At 31.8% G+C, this 16,566-nt stretch overlaps 1 protein-coding gene and 1 pseudogene across 2 annotated transcripts; both read left to right on the top strand.

Annotated features, from left to right (window-relative positions):
* The first annotated feature begins 1,954 nt into the window (after positions 1-1,954).
* Positions 1,955-7,881, top strand: LOC132945862 (uncharacterized; annotated as a pseudogene).
* A 3,969-nt stretch (positions 7,882-11,850) lies between these two features.
* LOC132945480 (uncharacterized) lies at positions 11,851-16,491 on the top strand. 2 transcript variants are annotated; one of them, XR_009664573.1, is made up of 3 exons: positions 11,865-12,545; positions 13,034-15,893; positions 16,006-16,491. XR_009664573.1 is itself a non-coding variant. In XM_061015239.1 (2 exons), the coding sequence occupies exons 1-2, from the start codon at positions 12,040-12,042 to the stop codon at positions 13,785-13,787; spliced, it is 1,260 nt and encodes a 419-aa protein (XP_060871222.1). In that variant the 5' UTR covers positions 11,851-12,039; the 3' UTR covers positions 13,788-16,491. The 2 variants fall into 2 exon arrangements, 1 of the variants encoding a protein (XP_060871222.1); XM_061015239.1 differs by having other exon boundaries at positions 11,851-12,545; positions 13,034-16,491.
* The last annotated feature ends 75 nt before the right edge of the window (positions 16,492-16,566 follow it).

Below are 16,566 nucleotides of genomic sequence, written 5' to 3'. Positions count from 1 at the left end.
CTGTCTGACTGATGGACCGATGATCAAAATTATAAGGTGGTTCCCTTATTTTGTAAGACGTAAGTATGTGTAATTTGACACAAAGGATGGTCTTATTAGTGTAAATGGCAAATGTTTAAAAAATTAACGATTGGTTTTAAGAGATATTTTCAATTCAGAACATTGTTAAGTTTAAACTATCCTTGACTATATTATAATACCAATTACGTTTTATTACTAATCATCGTATAAATATTGTCCTATAACATCAATGTAATACTTATAATACTTAATGATTGATACAAGTACCCACACATATCATTATACTGGTTTCGAAATAAAAAAAGTTTATTTATAATTTATTTTTGAGCATACCTATTATAGGTAGTATTAATACACCGTTAAACCAGAGCGGTGGTTTGAAGATGCAGAAACATAAATATATGTATACAGGATATAATTAAATTTGCGGAGTCTTAAATTTTTATATTTACAAGACTTGCAATGGTACTGATAATATATTATACGAGTTCATCATCTATCATCTCTAAACATTAAATTATTAGATCTAGGAAAGTGAAAGACGATTTTAAATTATAGCAGTGTCATGTAATTTGTTGATTTATTACGGCACAAGTCAAGTAAGTTCTCGGTACAGGAATATCGAAAATTTTCCCCACACAAGTGATGTAAATATATATAATTGATATAGGTACTTTAAGTAACTTAGTATATTATTTTAATCGTACAAACCGTAATCGACATTGAACCGTAACTTGTCATTACATAATTTATAATTTGGGCCATCATTCAATTCTTATGGTGAGAATGTGAGGTTCGACTAACGGGAAAAAAAAATGCTAGTAGTCACAAATATAGTATATTTTCGAACATGGCGAAATTTTTATGTAGTAGCCAGAGCTAAGCTATTTAATACGATACGGTGAATCATTTAATATAATAAAAATACGTAGAATTCAGTTTCTAATTTTTTTTCTAAACTTCATCATAATTATTCAAATTTAATTATTCTTATTTTATAGTAGAAAAATTAGGTAATAAACGTAGGTATATATCGTATATGTCTTATTTAAATATAATATGGCAAATAATATATGTATGTAATATATTTTCACGATAATGTATCTTTTAAGAACTGTATTATACTTTATTTTCTGAATGTATTAACAATGGGTTAAATATTTACTAGCGGGTGAGGTGTCTCAAAATAATTTAATACAAATATACATTTTACTAGTTAATTAAATACAACGCTTCCACAGTTAAATAAAATAAATAGCGTAATGTATGTAATGACTTTAAATGTAAAAAATAAATTTCTGTTCGGTTGCTTATGCATATGCTTATGAAAATTAATGTTTAACTTTGAACAATTGTCTTTCATATATTATAAACTCTATACAACATGTATATATATTAAGGTGGTTTGAAGGTAGGTATATGCCTTATGTAGTTGTGTTATAATCCTGGAACTTTTTTTGTCACATTTCTATATAGATTATAAAATCATTGACAATTAATTTAGCTGATTAGTCATAACTTGACCCCATGTTATTTTTTTTATTATCTAAAACCCTAGAATTTTTGGTTTCACCACTTACCGATGAGCGACTTCTCCAAATTAAGTTTTTTTAAAATTATAAACCATCTACTATAAGTATCTATTTATACCAAATTGATATGCTGCATGGCCCAGTACTTCCACGTAGACGTTTGATATAAAAATCTGGGGGTATTCTTTTTGTGCTCTGTTGGAGTCGATTTGTACTGGAAAAATCGTCTTTTGTACAATATAAATATTACATTTTAAATATTTCATTAAAAAATTATGTACGGAGTGGGGAATAAGAAGACTGCAGATAATAAAACGTTGAAGATATCTTCTAGGTATATGACTAAAATAACACGCAATTATCGGTAGTCGATAATACGTTAAAATATGTTGAAGTACGTACTTACTCTATGTAGCGTTTACCTAGATAAAAACACAATCAAAACAAGTTGATATGTATAATAAATTACCACACATGAATATATTGTATAAGGAGAATTATATACCTATTGGAAATGAGCTATCGCTAAACTGTTTTATTGTACCTATTACATATTTTCGTTAAACAACAGGTTTAAGCAAATATAATGGAACATCAATACAAACGTAAGTAAATTCAATGATAAAATATGTTTCAAGTTACATAAAAAAAAAAACCATTTAAATTAAAATCTAACTATTTTATGTTTAAAATAGCGATATTTTATTTCAAAATTTTAAAATTATATTGAAATTGTATTCTTTATGTAATTTATGATGTTCTCAAATAATAATAAAACAAATTACAATTACAATACAGATATTTTGTGGTATTTAGAAAAAATATCGAATGACAAAACATCCTGTATACAATATCCAAGTAAAAATATCACACAGATTGAAAATAATAAATAATAAATGAACATTTCATATTATTTAGAAACAGATTCGTAAGATTAATACAATTTTTATAAGCAACTAGCTGTATGATCTGGCGTTGCCCAGAAAAACAATTTTTGATCGTTCAACGCCTTTTGGGTGTGACTTGCATGGAAGCAATAATATCTTTTTAAATGTAAATCATTTTATATTACAATTTATAGCGATCCCTCACGGTGTTGCCTATGAGACACGCTTGTGATTACACGAGCAATTTATTACGGTGGACCCCCCGAGATGCGTACGTAAGTGTATAATTTTTAAGTGTTAGGTTTCAATGTCCTTCAAAGTTTGTCATTTTTACTCGAACGTTTGATGATAGGAACAACTATTTGAGGTGTCAACAGGCCGTTTACAATAATTTCTTCAATCAAAGTTATAAAATATTTTTAACTCTAGGTACACTAAAATCTATTTGTGCAATCAAAATAATTACAATTGTTTTGTTCTATTTGTACACCTGGTACGGCACTTATTATTTTTTTACTGATGATACTGTAGTAGAATTTTGTCAAACACTAAGATTTGAAACAGGTAAATATTCTGAAAAATGATCACCATATACACATTGACTACTAACCTTTTATAATTGTACTATAAATTTCTACTATTACTATTATAATCTGGAACCAATGACAACCACAAATAAAAAAAATTGTTTTAATTTCGCCATGAATCTTAATATCACTGTTAGTGGTGTCATGGGACACCCGGTAGAAACGAAGTTTTTTTTCCAACAAATATTATAGATTACAAATACATTTTAGTGGAACCATTCAAAATAAAAGTAAATATCAATAAGTAAATGTATTTAAGTAAATATGGAAAATTAATGAAAATGAAAATTATTATCATTAGTATTTAATTAATATTATATAAGTCATATTCAATAATCGAAATATAGGCCTGTGATAACTAAAATATGATACGTATGTTTGTGATGTAAATTTTTCCAAATTTTTCCAAATATCTTGAAAGTACTGCATCAATAGTGGTGTCATCTCTCGTTTTAGATTCTGCTGGATTGTTTATCATATTATGTAAATTGGATGTCTCTATAAGGAAAGTTTTAAATGTCTCCGATTTCTTATCATTAAAATTTATGTTAAAATCACCAAAATGTTTGGTAAGGACCGTGGTATAAATTTCAGTGTCTAGTTGTGCAGGGAATATGCGTGATAGCGCGCCCAGCACTTTTGGGGATTTCCACTTTACATATACTTATTACTTATATATTTTATTAATTATAATAATTATAAATGCATAATATACGTAGTGTAGTACTGTAGTGATATAATATTATCAATAATTATATTATTAATATACGCAAGATATTTATAATCAATCTATTACGGACCGTCAATCCAACTTACCGCTCCCGCTTTTTTTTTTTTGTTCCATCCTACCGATCGATCTAATAATGCGATAATATTTCAGAAAACTGATCTGAATTCGTTGGAGTGTCTATTTGAGATCGGTCAGTCTACATTTTAAGATTTTTGATTTATATTCCAAATAAATCCCGAATAATGAACGTTTGAAAATTCCGAAATTTCAAGATATTTAAGCTAAATTTATAGATGTTGGGGAGGTGAATTTGGAAAAGTGGACTGACCAATATCAAATATACAAAATAACAAATTCAAATCAGTTTTAAAAAGTATTATCGCATCACTAAGTCGATTAGTATGATGGAATTAAAATTGGATGTTTTGGCTAAAATAACTATTTAATATATTATAAATCATAGTATTTCGTCAGGAACGTTTTTTCTCGGCCAGCCCACATCGTGCCATAAAAAACTTCGTTTCTAAAATTATTCAAAAACCTTTCTAAACTATAATGTCTAGACTATAATACAAACATACCATGAACATTTCAAGTCGCTAGCTTTCATAGTTTTGGCTGTGAGTTAATTATGAACCAGTCAGTTAGGACTTCTTATAATATTATATAGATTATGAAAAATTAATTAAATCATTCCAGTTAAAACATATTTGATTTCCTAATTATTATCAAGTGCCATCAACAAACCATAACTGATATTTGATAAATACTAATATATTTATACAATATATATAGAGAAGTGATTTTCATAAAATTATAATGTTTTATAAAATGTTGAAAATCATACTCAAATAATAGAATAATAGAAACATTTTGCTACCTACATAAGTATCTGTCATTAGATTTCAAATAATTGGATTTTGTTTCAATTTCTATATAATATGCACATTGGCACAATGACAGATATTTTAAATTTATAAAAAATTACAAACAAAAATTTAAGCAAGTAATCTATGTTCTAGAACACTATGCAGCAGTAGCTGTAGCTACAGCCACAAAAATGATTGAGTGCAAAGTTTTCGAACCTGAAAATTTGTTCGTGTCCTTCATACTTGACAGCTGGCACACCGAACCGAATCAGTTCAGTTCGGTCGTGCTGTTCGGGACAATTGCGATCAGTAACCGAGAAGGCCGCAATCAGAGCCATCCGCTCGTGTTAAAGTTCAAGCACACGACCCCCCAGAAGCGGAAATTTTGCAGGAACGACCAACAGTTCCATAACGAGAAGTTGTTCTACGAAGAAATCGTGCCATTCCTGTTGGGGTTTGGCTCATAAAGGGATGGTGACTATTTTACCGCGCCGTCGTTGTGTCGTTACTTCTACGGGTGCAACGATTGTAGTGACCTAGTGGATCGGGACCGGATCGTCTTGAAATACGAAACTATTCGTGGATACCGGTCAGTGGTGATCGACCATCCACTTATTTTGGATTTTGACCATCTGGTTGTGGCGCTAAGAACACTGACAAATTAAGTGGATTGACACGCTTGTATTGCAATTATGCATTATTAACACATATAACATCCACAAAGTTTTTCTTACATGGGAAAGTTGTTTGTTTTACATTATATCTATTTATTATGATTTAGATTTTTAAAAAATTCGCAATTTGCTACTGCTGTATAAGAGGTTACGAGTGTAGGTACCTCGTCATTCAGTAGGTTACTGTAAAACAACTATGGCGTGGCATACCACTCCGTGAAGCGATGGATACGTCTAGCGCCTTAAGGAATATTTATATAGTATGAATAGGTTCAATGTGTATACCAAAATCAACGTAATACATTTTACAGGTTTCACAGCTTGTCTTTCAAAGCAAAACATGTGAATCTAGTAGAATTCAATGAACTGGTGGCTAAGGTGATGGACGCGCAGTGGACTGCAGAAGGAGAATGGTATTTAAGTAGCAAAGGACTCGAAGGACTGTTTTCCAATGGTTTGGACACGCTGGTGGAGAGTAAAAGTGGATATGACAAACAGGCGCAGATGTTCCGGACAGAACTGTCGGCCGATGCAGTCAAGACGCTGAAGCATGTGATGAAACCGGACGAACCTTTATCCGTTCTGTGCCACGGTGACTTCGGTCGCCAAAACTTACTGTTCCGGTATGATGACGATGGCCGGCCATTGGATGCGCTGGCGTATGTTATGGCCCTCGTCCGTTACGGGTCGCCGGCGCTCGATCTGTCGTACTTCATGTACTTGAACACGGACCGCCAGACCCGGGACGATCACTGGGACGAGGTGCTTGACGTATATTGCGAGACGCTGGCCTCTGTGGCTGGCAGTGCTCTGGTACCAGATCGCAGTCAGCTGGACGCCGAGATGCGAAAACACGCATACTATGGTCTGGCGTTTGTATCGTTTGCATCACGACTCGTGTTGGAAGGCCAGTTCAACTTGTCGAGGTTGGTCGGATTCACTGACGATGAAACGCTGCAGATTTGGCTGTCGTGTGGTAGCAAGAGAGCCACCGAATGGACAGTTGACGTCTGTAGAACATTATTTGGATATGGCGTACACTGATAGAGTAGTCGATGGATCTACACATAAAACACCAGGTGGAGGCTTACCCTGAAATGTTTTTGCCATCACCTTGGCCTGGCTGTTGATATTTTATATTTTGCAATACCACTTGAATATAAAAATTCTAAAAAAATGTATACCAATATAATATTATTCTATCGTCATTTCTAAAAGTATTTCTAAAATATTTGAATTGCTTTAAGTAATATACACAAATACGAAATAATATTTAAATAATAAATATAATTTAATATAAAAAATTTTTAAACAATACGATTGAAATAATGTTTGCCTTATAAACAACAATATGCCCATTATAGTCGATTTAAACATGAAATGACTTTTGTTTAAAACAGTTGCACAGACCCTGACTATTACTAGTAAACTCTAATTAATATTCATCGTACATGTAATTAATTTATTTCAGAGTTGATGTTTCTGTAACATTAATTCCAATATTTATAATAAATGCAATCAGGTACCAACGCATTTTACATAACGATATTTATGTAAAAAATAGCAGGTGCCAGGTTGAGTTATTTATGTTAGTAATACAATAGGTAAAAATAAAGTTGAACAGAGCTGTTAATATAGTGTTAATTTAGTAACATGGTACAAACAATTTTGGCTTGAGTCTAAAAAGACCCGATATCATTGCTTAATAATTTTCTTATTTGTAAACGTAGTTTCGACCCCTTGTTTGATGAGGTAATTTTGTTTTATTAATTGTAATTAAAAAAAAAAATAGCTGTAAAGCTAGCATTTTTTATATTTATTTATATTAGCACCTTCTACACATAATGAAGTTTTCAAAATATTTTTGTGATATTTATAGACTTATTGTCAAATTTATTTCGATTTATGTATGATTAAATTTTGTGTGTGAAAAAAATGGCATATGAAAATAAATTGTCAATTGAATACAAGGGTATTCTTAATCGATTGAAGTTCAAAACGAAATAGTGTATTTAAACGAGTAATAACAATTTTAGTTATTTTTATGTAATTTAAGAAGTATTATTGGGAGGACTTAAATTTGTACTACTATATATTTATACAAACTATACACAATTAAATTTTCAAAATATTCAGAATCTACTTAAAAGTTAATAACAGTAACATTATTTTCATATTATATTATAATAATAATAATTTAATAAATGTTTGCGAACATTTAGTATAACCTATAGCGTATGGCGTATTACTGTAAGAGGGAAATAAGTTACTACCTAACAAAAATATAAATATAAAATAAAATATCTATAGAAACAAAGGCTTACAGACCCTCAGAATCCTTCTTCGTATACAATAATTTATTATTGAATTCCAATTTAACTCATCTATTGAAGTTACTTACTCAATCGTAAAAAACACTCGACATCTACTATGAATCAGAGCGACTACCCTGAATAAAAACAATTTAAATATCAAAAATCATATTTTAGTTTAATATCTACTGTGATACACTGTATAATACATAATATTATATTATAGCTAATGCCGTTGTTGTGTAAGGTATTGAGACTATATTATAGTTTAACCATCGTTATTTAGTTTAGTGATTGACAAATAAATCAACGATTATAATTTACCGTTTGTCGAAAAAGATTTTAGATTTTGGTATTTATATTATAATTTGATTTGCATACAAAGAATAACAATTTTATAGAATATTATGAGTTTGGTAAATATTTCGGTATGCCAATCTCATGCAGTGTGTGGCAGAATTTTGCGAAGCTGTCGGTCACGCTGGTTGGAGTCCCCGAATCGGACAATATATATAAAGATAATCAATTAAAATACTAAGTGCGTTTTGTTCAATACAGCTAGCTGCTGCGTGCGTTTTCACCGATGCGGCGAAAAAGCTTAGTAAGAACCTAGTCTGAACCTAAGCCCTCACCGTTAAAAGGCATGCGCAGACATAAGGTACGCCGTTGAATACCTGCATAATAGTGCTAATAATTAAAAAATACAAAAAAATAACAGAAAAATGACTTTCATCGGTGGTGTTTAATTTTAATTCATTGATATAAAATCATTGTTTACGAAAAACGATTCTGAGTGACAACGGTCTGTCAGTCTAATATTAATATTACCCAGTAGGTATATTTTATGATATTATTGTGATTAAAGTAGGTAGTTCATTTTAGTATTAAACATTAGTATCTACTACAGTCTACAGTAGGGTATTATGTGTATGAAATATAATAATAATATACTTAAAACTTAGAAGTTTCATATTATACCCACAAATATAAAATATTATGTACCTATATTTTTCAAATTTTTCAGTTACAGTATGAACTATTTACGATAATCTTTATTTAAAATTTTTAATCGTTAGTTAATAAATTGAACATTTTATAATTTTTTAATTACAATAATTGATAATTTTCGAGATTTTGATAATTTTTTTTAAAATTCAAATTATAAACTGTAAAAAAGCTTATAAAAAATTGTGCTTTATGTTCTTTTAATATTTTTCAACTGCTATTGTAAAAATTTATCAGGAGCCTCGTATTAAATGTACACTATTTTTTCCAAAAAAATTTTTTATTATTTTGACAAAAAACTAAAAAAATTTAAATTTCAAAATGTCACCAACTGCTGAAAACGAGTCATAATATTTTGAAAATTGTAACATGTATAGGAGTTAATTAAATAAACATATAGTACGAATTTCAAGTATTTACAGTAATTTATTACTTTTTGAATTACAACAAAATATGAAAATCGTTACATGTGTGAAATCAATTGAATATCCAACGTTGTAAAAATGTTAACTTCAAACGTTCTTAAAAAATGAATTTGACTTTCCGGTGGATATTTTTCTTTTTGATCAAGGTTCACAAACTTATGAAGAATCTTGTATTAAATTTTAAAATCTTAGATTTAAAAATAAAAATTTTGTATGAATTTCTAACTCAAAATAATTTGTACATTTTCGTGATTTTGTCAAAATTTGAACTTTAAATGCTTATAAAAAAATGTGACTATATATTTTTAATATTTTTAGCCTTATATTAAATTTTCAAGCTTTTTGACCAACTGAATAAAATGTTATTGACAATCTAAAATTGGAAACTGAAAATGTCCATAAAAAGCTCAAAACAAGTCGTGCATTATTTAAAAAATAAAATTTAAAAAAAAATATAAAACACACATCTTTCTGAAAATCTCTCCGCTCAGAATCGAATATTACCTACATAAGTACCAAAAAAATAATTTTAAATTAATTGAGAAAATTGTTAATATAATGATTAGGTAAGCTACATTTTGATAAATATTGTAAAAAAGTAATTTAAGTATATTTAAGTCATAATGATCAGTTAAAGTTTAGTCTTGGTGAGTATTGGATGATTTAGAATACTGGAAAGCAACCGAGTTATGATTTTTTTTGTTGTATTCTGGCTTAATTGTATTAAAAGGAAAGTTAAATAATCAATTTTATTCTCATTTTAAATTATTAGTTAGCGCGTTACGGATTCTTGTGTGCGATAATCTTTGTCAAATACACAACCAATTAGCAGAAACATTTCTCAGAGAATTTGTTTCACAGTATTCGATTCTATATGGCCCACATAATGTTTCATATAATGTACATAATTTAGTACATCTTCCAATGTTTGTGAAGATTCATGGTTCCCTAGATAATTTCAGTTGTTTTAAGTATGAAAACTATCTTCAGGAAATAAAAAAATCTATGAAAAGTGCTAAGTATCCACTTCCAGAAATCACAAACCGAATAATTGAAAAACAAAAACACTGTTTATCTGAAAAATATAAAATATTGAATCCAGTAACTGTAGGAAAAGAAATCAGTATTAAAATTGTTTCTCCTTATGTTTCGTTAGCTGATAAGATCTATGAAAAAATTACATTACAAGATTTAAACATAACTATTAACACTTCTAAAATAAAAGATAAGTATGCTATGATAAAAAATCAGAATATTGTAGTTGTTGGACATATAGTGAAACGACAAAATGAATTTGAGTTCAAGATCATTGTTCAAAAATTTTTTAGTTGCTTAAATTTTTATTTTTCTCCTACACCATCTAAAAAACAAACTACTTAATTTAGATAAATGTTTTTACCATTAAAATTGTTCTAACAATTAGATTTACTAATTGACTATGTAAGGAAAATATAAGGAAAATGCGTTTTTGGTTGTAAGGGATTTTCAGAAAATGTTGCGAATGATCATAAAAATTTGTACAAATTTCGTGCTAAATAACTGCATGGAAATTTTATAGAAATAAGTGGTTTTGGAAATGGGTGGACTGGAGAAACGTTTCTATAGCCCCCCACTCTAATTCTCGTATATCTTCAAGAATAAATTCGTACAAATTTAGGTTCTTATCGACTTATCGTACAAATTGAGTACAAAATATTTGCTAAAAAAAAAATTGCAAAAACTTAATGCGTGAGGGGGGGGGGGGGGCTGGGGAAACGTACGTAGTCAGATTTTTGATTTTTAAAATTGGAAATTTTTTGTTTATATTATACGTGTAACGCGAGCGACTAAATTTTAATATATAAAAAAAAATTAAAAATATTGATTAAAACAAAAGTTATTTCATCTGTTAGGTACTCAGGTGTTTCTGTTACACGCTGTATACTCTATAGTGTTAACTCCAAGGCCACATCGAATATTGAGTCAAACTTGTTATGAAAAGCACTACAGTGTATGGATGGTGAGTTTTTTTAGGAAAACAACATACATTGGTGTAAAAAATATTTTATTTTACAACATTAAAATACTCGTACAATTTTTTTGTTGAATATCTATTCAATTCCACTATCGAGAGCTGCTCTTATCTCAATGTTCGGGCATGTTTGTTGTAATAAACAATTTTCATAAATCATTTTATTATCGATAAAACAGTCAACAGTCGTTTGATTTTTACCTATTAAATGATAAATAACAAAACAAAGAATATAATATTAACAGATAACGTTAAAACAAATATGCAATACGTAGAAAAAATTTAAAACAATTATAACGAATTGCGTGTTGGTATTGTGTGCGTATTTAAATACTCATACCGCAATTAGCGGGGACTTGTGTACGGTTTATGAGCGAAGGATTCGATGGTGAACTAAAAAGTGTCATTTAAACAGACAGATGCGCTGGGAAACAAGACTATGTACTCCTCCAATTCCTCGTCCTTGGTTGACTGCCGAACCGTCAACTATAGGAACAATTTTTGTCGTCTACACTATGCAATTAGCCATATTCCCGCGGTATTACCAAGTCTATAGTTAGCTCGTTGACCGACATCCGTGCATCTATAATAAACTAATATTATAATAATTTAATTAATGGGTCCGTGTTTGGGCGATAACCTACATGACCGTCAGTACAGGTATAATATCAGTATTATACTCGAGCTGATAATTTCAAATGATTTACTGTACGCACTTGACTCTTGGGTACTCGTAACGCACCCGACTTTTGATTCGTCGCAAAAAACTGTACCTCGGAGGGAAATGCTCTCGGACGGTATATAACCGACGCCTGTTTTGTGGCCCCGACCCAGTGTCCGTCCGATTTCAGTGCTGTGACGACTGCTGCAGCGGTGACACGAACCCGACCAAGTCAAACTCGGTCCACTCACTCCACGTACCCACACTACGTTGGTGGTGTTTTTCACACAGGTGCACACCTCTAACCCATCGGGATCCGGTGACGATGACGACGACGGCGAGCGCTGCTGCGGTCGCTGAAATGATCGAGACAGGAGTGTTCGGACCGGACAGCCGATTCGTATCGTTCGCGCTGGATGGCCAGCACACCGAACGGGATCAGTTCGCTTCGTCGGTACTGTACGGTACGGTTGCTGTCGAGGATCGTAACTGCCATCACCAAAGCCATCGACTAGTGTTCAAGTTCAAACACCCGTTGCCCGAGATGCGGGACTTAATCAAGAACGACAAGCAGTTCCACAATGAAATACTCTTCTACGAACGGATCGCACCGTTCCTGTTGGCCTGCTGCTCGCAGGGCGATGGAGACGATTCCGGGACGCCATCGCTCTGTCGTTACTTTTACGGGCGCAACGACTGCGGTGACCTGGCGCCACGGGACTTGATCGTCTTGGAAAACGAGTCCGACCGCGGATACCGGTCTGCGGTAACCGAACATCGGCTGTGTTTTGATTTCGAACACCTGATCGTGGCACTCAGATCTCTAGCGAAGTGAGTGGGAAGTATAACCGTGTTATATTCAAGCTGAGTTACTTAACGGGGGCCATAGGTAATTACTCGAATAGTTAGTTCGTGGAGATTTCTTTTGATATCTAAGTGTTTATAATTTAGACGAGTTTTCGATCAAATACATTTTGGATTACCAAACATTACCTAACACATATCAGTGGCCGATCGCATAATTTTACTTGTTTGTAAATAAAATATTTAGCTACGTTCATAATATCAAAATGGAAATATAGATTTTCATTAACCTAAGCTAGCAAATAACAATACTTTTATTTTTTAAATTTGATGCATATTTGATACTTTATTTTGTGAGAAGAAGCAAACATTGAAATATGACAATAGATATTATGATCATATTGTAATACGCTCGTGTAAAGTCCCGTAGTATATTATAACTCATAAACGCTCGTCACTGCGATGTCATATATAGATCGATAATGACAGTGGCTATATTTGTGCTTTGGTCATAGGTTTCACAGTTTGTCATACAGAGCCAAGCACGTGGACAGAAACAAGTTCATGGATCTAGTGGTCAAGGTGAAGGACGCGCAGTGGGACGACGATGGGCAGTGGCTTGTAATAGGCAGAGGAATTGAAGATCTGATCTCCTTGGCTCTGGACACGTTAAAGGTACGTCGCGGCAATGGTGGTGAAGACGACCAACGTGCTCAAAGGTTTCGGACGGAGCTGTTGGCCGATGCGATGAAGACGCTGAGACGTGTAATGGAACCTGTCGAAACGCTGTCCGTCCTATGCCACGGCGACTTCAACCGGAACAACTTGCTGTTCCGGTACGACGACGGCGGGCGGCCGGTGGACGCGCTAGCGTACGACATGGCCACCATCCGGTACGGGTCGCCGGCGCTCGACTTGTCCTTCTTCTTGTACATGAACACGGACCGCCGGACCCGGGACGATCACTGGGATGCACTGCTTGACACGTACTGTGAAACGCTGGCCACTGCCGCCGGTGACGTCCCGGTGCCGGACCGTGGCCGTCTGGATATCGAAATGCGTGAGCACGCGTTCTACGGGTTGGCACACGGGGCGTTTTTCTTGCGAATCATGCTGGAGGAACAGAAACCAATCAATCCATCGGAGTTCATCGAAATGACCAACGATATGGTGCTGAAGAAGCTGTTGTCATTTGGTGGTGAACTGGCCACCGAATGGGTGGCTGACATCGTCCAACACTATTTGGACACGTCGTATGCCAAAATATGATCCTGATGCTCGTATTGCTTATACGCATGCGTGGAGAAAATCACACGTATTCTTTATTAATTTATTTTTTAAGTCTGCAGATTTCCATACTTCACCTACATTCTTGTCAAATTATCCTTATATTATGACATTTCTTGTATTACATGAAGTGACTGGGCGCAACACTCGTAATAAACTGTAGTTTTCATAATAGTAAAACGAAAAAACATTTTGATTTTATTTTATAATATTATGGTGCTTTATTTTGCTCTGCCCTTGTATGTGAAAGTTGTAATTAAGTGGCATGATTATATAACATAATAATATAACTACATATCGTATTTTCAATCACTCAAATAGTTATATGGACAATGAGTGAGACTATTTCCATTGAAACAGTTCACACGAATACCTATAATTATTATTATTTATCATTACCTACGTTACCAACCCATTCATATTAGTTAAATTTTTTTTTGAAATATTAGCTTTGTACCTGCCTACTACCAGTGGATTATTATATCTTAAAATTATAACGTTCATCATATATTTTATATTAAAACAAAATTACTAATAAAAGTAGTATCAATTGCAATTAGTAATACATTAATCACCTTTATAATTTATAAAATATACATTATAATTAATTTAATTTGAATATAGTTTTTGAGCGGTGTTTGGCTTATCATAATAATTAATATATTATAATTATTCATATATCATAAAATATATCGTTTTATACGAGTCATCCGCTGTACTAGTCGGCGCTTGCAAGTTGCAACGCCGCCGAAATTCATGACCGCACGTGTCGTTCTTATCGCAGTATCACACACATCTCGCACAGGTCGTTTTGCATACGTATTTGCAGTGACGGCTATACTCAAATAAATATGTATTGCTGAAGAAAATTCTGAGGACCAGCATTTATTAGAAAATGCGAATAACCAATATTCAATCAGTGGGTCACATATTTTTGTTAATTTTTGAGGGATATCAAAATATAATTTTTCTCATAATTTTTTTTTTTAAAAACAAGTCTTTATTTTTATAAATTTTAGATTTTGAACGGAACAAGGAAACTAGTAGTTTTACAATGGTGTTTTTTTTTTTGTATATATCCTGTATACAAAATTTCCACCAGATGGAGTGCTTCGATTTCAACATATAGTACCTACCTTATCTTTTATCAAATTGGATCAAAATGGTACTTTAGAGAGGTCATTTTCGATTTTCTCAATAGTTATTTTAGCCACGGGAAAAACTACTGACAAATTACGAAAAACCGCTTAAAATGGGATTTTAATTTCTAACAATTTGTTTGCTGTTGCAACGAATAAAAAATTATAATATTATAATATTAATTCTATTTAAAGGCTATAATAAATAAAAAAAATTAAAAAATCTAGACTGATAAACCGGCTCCGCTCAGAATCGTTTTTCTTATACAATGATATCATATCATTGAATTGAAGTTTAATACAATGTATTATACATTGTCCCACTTGTAACCTATTGTACAGCAGAGCGACATCCACTTACCCGCTTTTTTTTTTATATTTATTAGAAGATATACAATCTGTAATATTATTTCCAATTTACAATGACTGTGACAGCGCGAGGGGAGTAGCTACCCATCAGTAACACTCGACGATTTTTATAAATTAGTTACAAAATATATTATATTTCTAATTAAAACAACCATATAATCTATATTTATATCGAAATTCATATTGCTGCCATTCTCCTGTTTTTTAATAAAAAAATAATTTATAAACAGATCCAAGGTTATGAATCCAAACGAATGAAAGAAAGTATAAGTACCAAATGTTATAAAGTCTTGAGTTATTAGATAAATATTAATAATTAGCAGGTATAATTACGCACGTCCATAGTATAATTGTTCGATAGAAATTATCAATGTCATCAGTTTATTTATTTATTCTATAGTAAAATAAATAAATATTATAATAATAAGTGTGTTGGTGTTTGGGCGATAACCTACCTGAACGTCGGTGCATGTATAACATCAGTATTGCACTCAAAAGGCGCCGAATTTCGATCAACCACAAAAAACAGTTCCGCAGAAGGGAATGGCTCTCAGCGGGTTTATTACCGCCGTATCTTCAGGTTAGGACAATGAAATCTAATATTAAAACTAACGAAACTCTTAGTCGGTTACTGTTATTTTTAATCCTTATAATTTTACAAACTATTTGCTTTTCTTTGTGCTGTATTGTAGATGTTGAGAGTATCTATGTGACTATGTCACGGTAATGGATGTGTTCAATTTGAATTCAATGATAAATCAAAGCACCTGCATATACGTATATATCATATATACCATTATCAGCGAAGACAGTTTGCCTAAATTATTCGTTATTTTACGTTTAATATATCCTATTTTTTTTTTAAATTTCAACGAAATGTCTAAGGAAAAAAATGTTGCATAATATTTATATTTTCGGTAATTTTAAATTATAGTTTTGGTTGATGTAAGAAGAACTTTTGAAGAACGTAAAGCTTATTAAATTGTATCGTTGTAGTATTATATTGTGAGTATCGTTATTCTTAGTGTATATTGTAAAATGTGTGTGTAGTGGGTTATAACTTCTAACATTGTGTACCTATATCGATGGTTGGGATGCACGCTGTAATGTATAATATGAATGTATAATTAGTTACTTAAGTTAAATTATTTATACAATATATTATATTCAACAGGCCACCATGATGGCATATTCTGATTATTGAAAAGTAAAAAAGTGTATGGCAAATAGCTAGGTATTAATAGGTTTCAGAG

The sequence above is a fragment of the Metopolophium dirhodum genome, chromosome 5 (assembly GCF_019925205.1).
Source record: "Metopolophium dirhodum isolate CAU chromosome 5, ASM1992520v1, whole genome shotgun sequence".
Taxonomy (NCBI): Eukaryota; Metazoa; Arthropoda; class Insecta; order Hemiptera; family Aphididae; genus Metopolophium; species Metopolophium dirhodum.
The sequence above is the reverse complement of the archived record's forward strand: the minus strand, read 5'-3'. Positions and strand labels throughout refer to the sequence as shown.

What these genes read in the sequence shown, in the direction of transcription:
- LOC132945480 (XM_061015239.1), top strand. Translation starts at nt 12,040, where the DNA reads ATGACGACGACGGCGAGCGCTGCTGCGGTCGCTGAAATGATCGAGACA. An exon ending in GCACTCAGATCTCTAGCGAA is followed by an intron (nt 12,546 to 13,033) that starts GTGAGTGGGAAG and finishes CTTTGGTCATAG; the next exon opens with GTTTCACAGTTTGTCATACA.